Source organism: Rhinolophus hipposideros (assembly GCF_964194185.1).
Source record: "Rhinolophus hipposideros genome assembly, chromosome: X".
Classification (NCBI taxonomy): Eukaryota; Metazoa; Chordata; class Mammalia; order Chiroptera; family Rhinolophidae; genus Rhinolophus; species Rhinolophus hipposideros.
Window position 1 is genome coordinate 37,312,233 of NC_138046.1, and position 12,674 is coordinate 37,324,906.

The window sequence follows — 12,674 nt, forward strand, 5'->3', positions numbered from 1 at the left end:
ATTCAGGTGCATTTTGTGTTCTACTCTCTAATATATCCATATTTGTTTCATATAAAAACTACACTCCCATACTCTTTCAATTGAAAAATAATGGCTTAGGGCTACTCTGTCCAGTATTAGAGCCACTAGCTACAAGTAGCTTTATAAATTTAAATGAAATACAATTAAAAATTTAGTTTCTCAGTTACACTAGCCACATTTCCAGTGCTCAGTAGCTAAATGTGGCTAATGGTTACTATGTTGCACAGCATTAGTGTAGTATATTTCCATGATTGCAGAAAGTTCTTCTGGACAGCGCTGGTCAAGGGCAATGGTTCTCAAACTCTGTTGCATTGTGGAATCACCTGGGAAACTTAAAAAAAATACTAATGCTGAGTTCTACCTACAGATATTGGCTTAACTGGTATGAAGTGTGGTCTAGAATAGAAAATTTTAAAAGCTCCCTAGGTGACTCTTACATGCAGTAAACTGTTAGAACTCCTGGTCAAGAAAAACATTAAGTTTCTCCTATGGCTTCTGGTACAATCTAACCCTGGGGATACAAGGCCCCCAGTCTGAGAAGCATGTAACTAGAGAAAATTGGTATTAAATTTGCCTTTTGGGTGCTCGTTTGGAAGATGAATTTGTATTTAAAACGAAGAAACGCAAAAGGAAAAAAACTTGCTTCTTTGTATTACAACACCAGAACTCACATGGTGCAGTTGATAGGAACGTCATCTTCGTGGGTCATATTTGTGAGAACTCGGAAGAGTTGCATAAGAATTACAGGTAGAAACTGTATCATGACTTGGATCTCCATGGCATGCAAACACTAAAATAAGTCATTATTAGTTATGAAAACAAACAGAAATATGATATAACTTGCAAATGTGAAACAACAAAAAATTAAGTAATGAGAAATACATTCACTAGAATATAACCGCACTTAAATGTGAACTTTATGGAACTGGAGACTCTGTGAATTACTTATCCCCATCTCTATTTCGTCACTCAGATTTTGTTAGTTTACTTAATATTAAATGCTTTACTGAAGAAAACAAGTATAACTGGGATAAACAGGTTTTGGAATAAAGACGACTGACTCTCAGTAAACAAACAATTAAGGAGAGTGTGCACGTGTTTACAGGTACTGGAGACAGGCCTACTACCACAGACCTCAGTGTATGTTAGAAAGGAATATGGCCCATCAGCTAATCTGGTGAGAACTGGGACTCAGTAAAGTATGTTTCTATATACAATTGGTTTTACACTGACACCATCTGCAAAACTGTGGTAGTTTCTGCATTTTAATAACCTCATAATAAACTTCTTCAAACTGCTAACACTCGGTCTCTAGTGATAGGTGTATTAACATCAAAAAGAAGAAATGTGTTCATATACACATAGAAATGATACATGGAGTAAAATTTGTAAAATTTCCTTCTTCTTCCAGCCCTTCTCTCCACATTCATTCATTCACCCACTCATTTAATCAACCGGCCAACCACAAAATGAAAACAAATCTTCCTAGGCACCTTCTACATCACTTCAATGTTTGGTGCTATGGAAAATACAGAAATGGATGAGAAAAGCCTCTGTGCCTAAGGAACTCAATATTTATTTTTAATCTCCCTGACTTTTGCTCTATCTTACCATTCTTATACTCGTTATCCCTTTTCAACACACTACCATTTATTTTTTGTATTAGGCTCAGGTTTACAAAACAATGCAATAGTTAGACATTAATCATTAATATCCCTCACACAGTGATAACCCCCCTACCCTATCTACTACCCCTGTGACATCGCACACAGACATTACATTTCCACAGTCTCTATTCCTACTGCTGTACTCCACTTCTTGTAAATATATATATATATATACATATATATATATATATGTATATATACATATATATGTATATAATTATAGTTGACATTCATTATTGTTCAGCTTCAGCTTCAGGCGTACAGTGCAGAGATCAGGAATCTACATCTCCCTGAGGTGGTGTCCCGAATGAGACAAGTGTCCAATGGATACACTACAAAATATTTACAACATTATTGATTACATTCCCCAAATTGATTTTCATATCCCCATGGCAATATTGTGGTTACTGACGGTGCTTTCTAATCCCCTCACCTTCCCCATTATCCCCACGCCCTCTCCCATATAGCAACCCTCAGTTTTTCCTCTGTCTCTGAGACTGTTTCTGATTAGTTCATTCATTTATTCTCTTCTTTAGATTCCACATATAAGTGAGATCACATGGTATTTGTCTTTCTCTGTCTGACTTATTTCACTTAACATAATGCTCTCTAGGTACATCCATATTGTTGCAAATGGTAAGATTTCATTCTTTATGGCTGCGTAATACGCCATTGTATAAATGTACCACAGTTTCTTAATCCAGTCTTCTGCCAAAGTGCATTTTAGTTGTTTCCATGTCTTGGCTATTGTGTACAGTGCTGCAATAAACAAAGTAGTGCAGAAATTTTTTTGAATTAGATTTTTTGGATTTCTCCAGATTGATACCTAGGAGTGGAATTGCTGGGTCATGAGGTAGTTCCATTTTCAGTTATTTGAGACACCTCTATACTGTTTTCCATAGTGGCTGCACCAATCTGCAATCCCACCATCAGTGCACGAGGGTTCCTTTTCTCCACATCTTCGACAGCACTTGTTTGTTGATTTCTTGATGATAGCCCTTTTGACTGGGGTGAGCTGATATTAAATTCTGGTTTTTATTCGCATTTCTCTAATGATTAGTGAGGTTGAGCATTTTTTTCATATGTCAGTTTGCCATCTGTATGTCCTCTTTAGAAAAATGGTTCTTCATATCCTCTGCCCATTTTTTAATTGGGTTGTGTGGTTTTTTTTTTTGGAGTTGAGTGAGTGTTTTTTTTTATAAATTTGGGATATTAACCCTTTATAGGGTATATCATTGGCAAATATCTTCTCCCATTCAGTAGGATCCCTTTTTGTTTTATTGATGGTTTCCTTTGCTGTGAAAAGAACTTTTTAGTTTGATGTAATACCATGTTTATTTTTTCTCTTACTTCCCTTGCCAGAGGGGATATACCAGTAAAATCTTACTCTGGGTGATGTCTGTAAAATATCTTCCTATAATTTCTTCTAGGGGTTTTATGGTTTCAGATCTCACATTTAAGTCTTTAAGCCATTGTGAATTTATCCTTGTATATGGTGTAAGGAGGTGGTCCAGCTCCAGTTTTTTACACGTGTCTGTCCAGGTTTCCCAGCACCATTTATTGAATAGACTATCTTTAACCCACCGTAAAATCTTGCTTCTGTTGTCGTACATTTAATGACCATATAGACATGGATTTATTTCTGGGATCTCTATTCTGTTCCATAGATCTATGTCTGTTTTTATGCCAGTACCAAGCTGTTTTGATTACTGTAGCGTTGTAGTATAATTTGATGTCAGGTATCATAATACCTCCTACTTTGTTCTTATTTCTCTAGATTGCCAAGGTTATCCGGGGTCTCTCATGCTTCCACATAAATTTTAGGATTATATATTCTACTTCTGTGAAAAATGTCTTTGGTAGTGTGATAGGAATTGCATTGAATCTGTATGTTGCCTTAGGCACTATGGACATTTTGACTATATTAATTCTTCCTATCCATGAACATGGTATGTGTTACCATCTATTTGCATCTTCTTTAATTTCTCTCTTCAGTATCTTACAACTTTCTGAGTACAGATCTTTTACTTCTTTGGTTAAATTTGCTATTTATTTATTTATTTATTTACTCATTTATTTATTGGGTGACAATTGTTAGTGAAATTACATAGATTTCAGGTGTACAATTCTGTATTACATCATCTATAAATCCCATTGTGTGGTCACCACCCAGAGTCAGTTCTCCTTCAGTCACCATATATTTGATACGCCTTCCTTCATCTCCCTCCCTCCACAACCCCTTATCCTCTGGTCATCACTAAACTATTGTCTGTGTCTATGAGTTCTTGTTTCTCATTTGTTTGTCTAGTTCTTTTGTTGTTTTTGGTTTATACACCACATATCAGTGAAATAATAGGGTTCTCTGCTTTTTCTGTCTGACTTATTTCGCTTAGCATTATACTCTCAAGATCCATTCATGTTGTCACAAATGTTCCTATATCATTTTTCCTTACTGCGGAATAGTATTCCATTGTGCATATATACCACAACTTCTTTATCCATTCATCAAAAGACATTTTGGTTGTTTCTAGGTCTTGGCCACCGTAAACAAAGCTGCAAAGAACATTGGAGAACACGTGTCTTTATAGATAAATGTTTTCAGATTTTGGGGGTAAATACCCAGGAGAGGGATTGGTGGGTCATATGGTAATTCTATACATAATTTTTAGAGGAACCTCCACACGGCATTCCATAACGGTTGCACCAGTCTGCATTCCCACCAACAGTGTATGAGGGTTCCCTTTTTTCCACAGTCTCTTCAACACTTGTTACTATTCGTCTTCTTGATGATATCCATTCTGACTGGGGTGAGGTGATATCTCATTGTGGTTTTTATTTGCATTTCTCTGATGATTAGTGATGTTGCGCATTTTTTCATATGTCTATTTGCCATTTGTATGTCCTCTTTGGAGAAATGTCTCTTCAGGACCTCTGCCCATTTTTCAATTGGGTTGTTTGTTTTGTTGTTGAGCTTCATGTGTTCCTTGTATATTTTGGATATCAGCCCCTTATCAGAGGCACTGTTTGCAAAAATGTTCTCTGATTCAGTTGGTAGCCTCTTTACTTTGTCCATGGTTTCTTTTGCTGCACAGAAGCTTTTAAGTTTCATATAGCCCCATTCGTTTATTTTAGCTTTTACTTCCATTGCCTTTGGAGTCAGATTCATAAAATGTTCTTTGAACCCAAGGTCTGTAAGTTTAGTACCTATGTTTTCTTCTATGCAGTTTATTGTGTCAGGTCTTATGCTTAATTCTTTGATCCATTTTGAATTAATTTTGGTACATGGTGACAGATAGCAGTCCAGTTTCATTCTTCTGCATGAGGCTATCCAATTCTCCCAGCACCATTTATTGAAGACGCTATCTTTCCTCCATTGTATGTTTTTAGCTTCTTTGTCAAAAATTATCTGTCCATATTTATGTGGTTTTATTTCTGGGTTCTCAATTCTATTCCATTAGTCTATGTGTCTGTTTTTCTGCCAATACCATGCTGTTTTGACTACTGTAGTCCTGTAGTACAAGTTAAACTCAGGCAGTGTGATACCTCCAGCATTGTTCTTTTTTCTTAACATTGCTTTGGCTATTCGGGGTCTTTTGTGGTTCCAAACAAATCTGATGATTTTTTGTTCTATTTCTTTAAAAAATGCCATTGGGATTTTGATGGGGATTGCAGTAAATCTGTATATTGCTTTGGGTAACATGGCCATTTTAACTGTGTTGATTCTTCCAATCCATGAGCACAAAATGTCTTTCCATTTCTTTGTGTCTTCTTCAGTTTCTTTGAAGAATGTCATAGTTTTCAGCATATAAATCCTTCAAATCCTTGGTTAAGTTTATTCCTAGGTATTTTATTCATTTTGCAGCAATTGCAAAGGGAATTGTTTTTTCTATTTCTTTTTCTGAGATTTCATTGTTAGTATATAGGAATGCAATGGACTTCTGTATGTTGATTTTGTAGCCAGCAACGTTACTGTATTCGTTGATTGTTTCTAACAGCTTTTTGGTAGAGTCTTTAGGGTTTTCTATATATAGCATCATGTCATCTGCAAAGAGTGATAATTTAACATCCTAATTCCCAATTTGGAAGCCTTTTATTTATTTCTTTTGCCTGATTGCTCTGGCAAGAACTTCCAACACTATGCTGAAAAGCAGAGGTCACAGGGGACAGCCCTGTCGTGTTCCTGAACGTAGAGCAAAGGCCTTCAGTTTTTCACCATTAATTATGAGATGAGCTAAAGGCTTGTCATATACGGCCTTTATTATATTCAGGTATTTTCCTTCTATACCTATTTTATTAAGTGTTTTAATCATAAATGGATGTTGTATCTTGTCAAATGCTTTTTCTGCATCAATTGATACAGTCATATGATTTTTGTCCTTTATTTTCTTTATGTGATGTATCACATTGTTGGCTTTCCGAAGGTTGAACCGTCCTTGTGCCCCGGGGATGAACCCCACTTTGTCGTGATGAATAATCTTTTTAATGCATTGTTGTATTCGATTTGCTAGAATTTTGTTTAGGATTTTTGCATCAGTATTCATCACAGATATTGGTCTGTAATTTTCTTTTTTTGTGTTATCCTAACCAGGTTTTGGTATCAGGGTAATGTTGGCCTCATAAAATGAGTTAGGGAGTACTGTCTCTTCTTCAATTTTTTGGAAGAGTTTGAGCAAAATTGGTATTAGATTCTCTTTGAAAGATTGGTAGAATTCACTAGTGAAGCCGTCTGGTCCAGGACATTTGCTTTTGGTAAGGTTTTGGATGACTGATTCAATTTCGTTACTGGTGATAGGTCTGTTTAGATTTTCCAGTTCTGCATTGTTCACCTTGGAAGGCTATATGTTTCTAAGAACTTGTCCATTTCTTCTGGGTTATTGAATTTGGTGGCATATACTCCTTCATAGTATTCTTGCATGATCCTTTGTATTTCTGTGGTGTCCGTGATAACTTTCCCTTTTTCATTTCTGATTTTGTTAATTAGTGTCTTCTCTCTTTTCGTCGTAGTGAGTCTAGCCAAGGTTTTGTCGATTTTGCTAATTTTTTCAAAAAGCCAACTCTGTCACATTAATTTTTTCTATTGTCTTTTTATTCTCTATTTCATTTAGTTCTGCTCTGATTTTTGTTACCTCCTTTCTTCTGCTAACCTTGAGTTTCACTTGTTCTTCTTTTTCTATTTCTTTAAGGTGTAACATGAGTTTATTTAGTTGAGATTTTTCTTGTTTCTTGAGGTAGTCCTGTAATGATATAAATTTCCCTCTTAAAACTACTTTCGCTGCATCCCCAAAATTTTGGTGGGATGCATTTTCATTGTCATTTGTTTCTATGTATCTTTGGATCTCTTCTCTAATTTCATCTTCCACACAGTCATTGTTTAAAAGTATGTTGTTTAATCTCCATGTATTTGTGTTGTTTCCTGCTTACTTTTCACACTTGATTTCCAATTTCAAATCCTTGTGATCAGAGAATATGCTTGGTATGATTTCAATCTTCTTAAATTTGCTGAGGCTGATTTTATATCCCAATATATGGTGTATCGTTTAGAATGTTCCATGTACACTCGAAAAGAATGTACAGTCTGATGTTTTAGGATGAAGTGCTCTATATATGTCAAGTATGTCCATTCCATCTAAGGTGTCATTTAGGTCTGCTATTTCGTTATTTATTTTCTGTTTGGATGATCTATCCATAGCCGTCAATGATATATTTAAGTCCTCTATTATAATTGTGTTTTGGTCAATTTCTCCCTTTAGTTCTGTTAGTAGTTCCTTGGTATATTTTGGTGCTCCCTGATTGAGGGCATAAATAATGACTGTTATTTCCTCTTGTTGTATAGTCCCCTTTACCATTATGAAATGTCCATCTTTACCTCTTGTTATCTTTTCCACTCTGAAGTCTGTTTCATGTGATATCATTATGGCTACACCTGATTTTCTCTGGATGCCATTTGCTAGGAGTGTCAATTTCCATCCTTTCACTTTGAGTCTACGCTTCTCGTTGTAGTTGAGATGTGTCTCTTGGAGACAGCATATGGTTGGTTTTAGTTTTGGGATCCAATCTCCTACTCTATGCCTTTTTATTGGTGAGTTCAGTCCATTTACATTTAGGGTGATTATTGATACGTGAGGATTTCCTGTCATTCTGTCTTTAGTTTTCTGGTAAGGCTGTGTCTCCATTGTTTCTTTGCCATTTTGTTGTTGTTCTCTTATTTCTGTGTGGTGGTATTCTATGATGTTTCCCTCTGTTTCTTCTTTTATTACTGTATGCATTTCAGTTCTGGATTTTTTTTGAGTGGTGACCCTTATGTTTATGTAAATGAAAGCTTGATATTTAGAGTATTCCATTTTCTTCAGCACGCTTACTTTCTCCATTCCCATATTCCGGTTCAGGCCTTTACTCTCCCCCGATTTATGTTGCCACAAATTGTCCCTGTTGATTGTGGTCGAATAGCCTCCTGTAGTATTTCTTGTAGTGCAGGTCGTGTATTAAAAAATTCCCTCAGCTTCTTTATGTCTGGAAAGGTCTTTATTCCTCCTTCATATCTAAGGGATAACTTTGCTGGATATATTATTCTTGGCTCATAATTTCTCTCCTTCAATAGTTTGAATATTTGGTTCCACTCCCTCCTGGCTTATAGAGTTTCTGCTGAAAAATCTGATGATAATCTAATGTGCTTTCCTTTGTAGGTTACCGTCTTCTTTTCCCTGGCTGCTTTGAGGATTCTTTCTTTGTCATTGATTTTAGACAGCTTGAATATAATGTGCCTTGGGGAAGGCCTGTTTTGGTTGAGGTAATTAGGTATTCTATTTGCTTCTTGGATGGGAGGATCCAGTTCTTTCCACAAGTTTGGGAAGTTCTCATCAACTATTTGTTTGAATATGCTCTCTGTTCACTTCTCTCTTTCTTCTCCTTCTGGTAAGCCCATTGTTCTTATATTGCTGTTTCTGATGGAGTCAGAAAGTTCTTGTAGAGTTCGTTCATTTCTTTTAAGTCTCAAGTCTCTTCCTTCTTGCATACGTGTCATTTCCAGGTTTCTATCTTCGATGTCACTGATTTCTCCATCCGGTCAACTCTACTTCCTAAGCTGGCTATTTCATTCTTAATTTCTTCTATTGAGTTCTTAATCTCCAGAAATTCCACTTGGTTCTTTTATAAAATTTCAATCTCTTTCGTAAAATGCTCATGTTGTTTTTGATTGCATTTCTGAGTACATTAAATTGCCTTTCTGTGTTTTCTTGCATCTCGTTGAGTTTTTTCAGAACTGCAGTCTTGAATTCTCTGTAATTTAAGTCACATATTTCCATATCTTTAAGTTCCTTTTCTGGAGACTTTTCACTTCCTTTCTGAGCTGTGTTGTTGCCTTGGTTATTCATGGCAATTACTGATTTATTATTTCTCTTCCTAGACATCTACAGGAGTGGCTTATGCAACAGGTTGATCGGAAGAGGTCTTTCTTTTGTTTTCCAATACTTGTTGGTAGAATGTTTTATTTTCTCTCCTACTGCAACCTTTTTTTTCCTCTCTCACACAGTAGTACTATGTTTTCTCTGCACTATTCTAGCTTCTCACACAATGGGGGGATTCCCTGGGAGACGAACTTCTCCTCTGTTAACAGTTCGCCTGGCTCACCACGTCCCTGTGGGAGTGCGGAGAGCTTTTGAAGTTCCAAAGCTCTGTCTGCACCAGGTTCAGAGCCCGTATGTTTCAGCGTTCTGTTTACACCTGCAGGGATCTGCCCAGATAGGTGGGGCCAGGGGTGGGGTGAGTTGTAAGAGTTGGCTCAGAACAATGGCGCGGAGCACCACCACAGCCGATCCCGCTTCCACAGCTCCCTCCCCTTTGCCGGAATTAGTTGGACAGCGAATCTGTGTATGCGATCCACAGTTCTCAGAACAGCAATCATTCTGTTGTTTAGTTCTGACACTGCTACTGTTTACGCTTCTAGCACCGGGCAGGTGGGGGCGGGGCAAACTCTGGGAGGGTAGAGAGGGGGCGGCTAGTCTCAGTGCCTAAGGCTCCTGTTCTCTGCTCCGCAGTGAGGGCTTAAACCACCGTTTTCAGCCTTCTTCCCTCAGTCTTTTCTCCGAGGTCTCTGCCGTGAGCGTTGGGTTCAGCCGTGTTATATGCTGCCCCCTCAGCCCTGTGGGCCGTAAGCGGAGTCCTAGCAGTCCGAGTTCTTCCCTCTCCCACAGCTGAGGTAGTTCAGGAATGCAGCGAGCTCGGAGCACTGAGCTAGGTCTGCGTCCTGCGCCCGCGCGGCTCCGTCTCTGCCCTTCTCCCTTCCCTCCTCCCCAACTCGTGTGATTCTCCCACCTGTAGATGAATTCAGTAGTGGGCCTCTTCCTCTTGCCCGTCTGTTGTGCAGGGAGTCCTTTATGGAGTTATTGTTGTTCGATTAGTTATAAATTCCAGGGGAGCTTTTAGAAGCTCACCTCACGCTGCCATTTTGATCCCGTGACCTCTTTGGTTAAATTTATTGCTAGGTATTTTATAGTCTTTGAAGCAATTGTAAATGGGATTGTTTTCTTAATTTCTCCTTCTGATATTTTATTATTGGTATATACAAATGCAACTGATTTCTGAATATTAATTTTGTATCCTTCTACTTTACAAATTTCAATTATCATTTCTAACAGTTTTTTCGCAGAGTTTTTAGGGTTGTCTAATATAGTATCATGTCATCTGCATATAATGACAATTTTACTTCCACCTTACCAATTTGGATGTGTTTTATTTCTTTGCCTTGTCTAATTGCTGGGGTTAGAACTTCCAGAACTATGTTGAATAGAAGTGGAGAAAGTGGGCAACCTTGCCTTGTTCCTGATCTTAAGGAGAATGGTTTTAGCTTTTCCCCTTTGAGTGTGATGTTAGCTGTGGGTTTATCTTATATGACTTCTATTAGGTTGAGATATAGTCCCTCTATTCCCACTTTCCTAAGAGTTTTTATCATAAATGGCTGCTGGATTTTGTCAAATGCTTTTTCTGCATCTATTGATATGATCACGTGATTTTTATTTTGCATTTTGTTAATGTGGTGTATCACATTATGTGATTTGCAGATATTGAACCACCCTTGCATACCAGGAATGAATCCCACTTGATCATGGTGTATCTTTTTAATGTATTGCTGAATTCTGTTCACTAATATTTTGTTGAGGATTTTTGCATTTATGTTCACTAAGGATATCGGCCTGTAGTTTTCTTTTTTTGTAATGTCTTTGGCTGATTTTCGGATAAGGGTGATAGTGGCCTCGTAAAAGTGTTTGGGAGCCTTCCCTCCTTCTGGATTTTTTGGAATAGCTTCAGGAAAATAGGTGATAATTCTTTTTTGAACGTTTTGTAAAATTCACATGTAAAGCCATCTGGTCCAGGTTTTTAGTTTGTTGGGAGATTGCTGATTAGTGATTCAATGTCCCTGGTGGTAATCAGTCTATTCAGGTTTTCTGTAACTTCTTGAGTTAGCCTTGGAAGGTTGTATGCTTCTAGAAAATTGTCCATTTCTTCCAAATTGTCTAATTTGTTGGCATCTAGTTGCTCATAGTAATTTCTTATTTTTTTTTTTTGTATTTCTGTGGTGTCTGTTGTCACTTCTCTTTCATTTCTGATTTTATTAATTTGGGTCCTCTCTGTCTTTTTGTTGATGAGTCTGGCTAAAGGTTTGTCGATTTTGTTTATCTTCTTGGAAAAACCAGCTCTTGGATTCATTTATCTTTTGTATTGTTTCTTTTCATTTTCTTTCTCTTTTTTTGGGGGGGGGTCTCTATTTCATTTATTTTCACTCTGATCTTTACTATCTCCTTCCTTGTACTCCCTTTGGGCTTATTTTGCTGTTCTTTTCCAGGTCATCTAAGTGTGAAGATAAACTGTTGATTTGCGATTTTTCTTGTTTCTTTTGGTAGGCCTGCAATGCTATAAATTTCCCTCTTGGGATTCCTTTCACTGCATTGCATAGATTTTGGTTGTTGTGCTTTCATTTTCTTTGTATTGAGATGTCTTTTGATTCTTCCTTGATCTCATTGTTGACCCATTCATGATTTAGTAGTAGCATGTTATTCCGCCTCCATGTATTTGTGTGTCTTCGAGTTTTTTTCCTGTAGCTGATTTCTAATTTCATAGCACTGTGGTCAGAGAAGACAATTGGTATGATTTCAATTTTCTTAAATTTATCAGGACTTGTTTTGTGGCCTAAAATGTGGTCTATCTTGGAAAAGGTTCCATGTGCACTTGAAAAGAATGTGTATCCTGCAACGCTGGGGTGAAATGCTCTGAAAATATCAATTAAATCCAAGTGGTCCCATGTGTCATTTAAAGCTGTTGTTTCCATATTGATTTTCTGTCTGGAAGACCTGTCCCTTGTTGTCAGAGCTGTGTTACAGTCCCCTACTATGACAGTGTTGCTCTTCATCTCTGTCTTTATGTCAGTCAAAATCAGTTTTATCTATTTAGGTGCTCCTATGTTGGGGGCATAGATTTTTACTAGGGTTATGTCCTCTTGTCGGATCTATCCCCTTATTATTATATAGTGCCCATCTTTGTCCTTTAATATGTTCTCCATTTTAAAGTCTATTTTGTCAGATATAAGTATTGCAACTCCAGCTTTCTTCTCATTTCCGTTTGCATGAAATATCTTTGCAACCCTTCAGTTTCAAACTCCAACCCTTCAGTTTCATCCTGTCTTTTGATCTGAGGTGAGTCTCTTGTATACAGCATATACAAGGTTCTTGCTTTCTTATCCACTCAGCCACCCTATGTCTGTTGTTTGGAGCATTTAACCCATTTACATTCAAAGTGATTATTGATAGGTAGATAGTTATTGCCATTTTTTATTTGTAGTTAGATTGTTTTCATCTTTCTTATGCTTATAGAAGCCCTTTTAATATTTCCTGCAATGCTGGAGTGGTGGTAATAAATTCCTTTAGCTTATTCTTTTCTGGGATCTCTTTATCTCTCCTTCAATTTTAAATGATTGCCTTGCTGGATAAAGCAATC

The 12,674-nt window shown here is 37.2% G+C and overlaps 1 protein-coding gene across 2 annotated transcripts in view; it reads right to left on the reverse strand.

Annotated features, from left to right (window-relative positions):
* The window catches only part of DOCK11 (dedicator of cytokinesis 11), a 267,077-nt gene that overhangs the window by 124,086 nt on the left and 130,317 nt on the right, over positions 1 to 12,674 (reverse strand). For both annotated transcript variants that reach the window (XM_081043897.1, XM_081043896.1), the window contains exon 24: positions 693 to 811. In XM_081043897.1, coding sequence (XP_080900023.1) covers positions 693 to 811 — 119 coding nt within the window. The remainder of the gene's footprint in view (positions 1 to 692; positions 812 to 12,674) is intronic.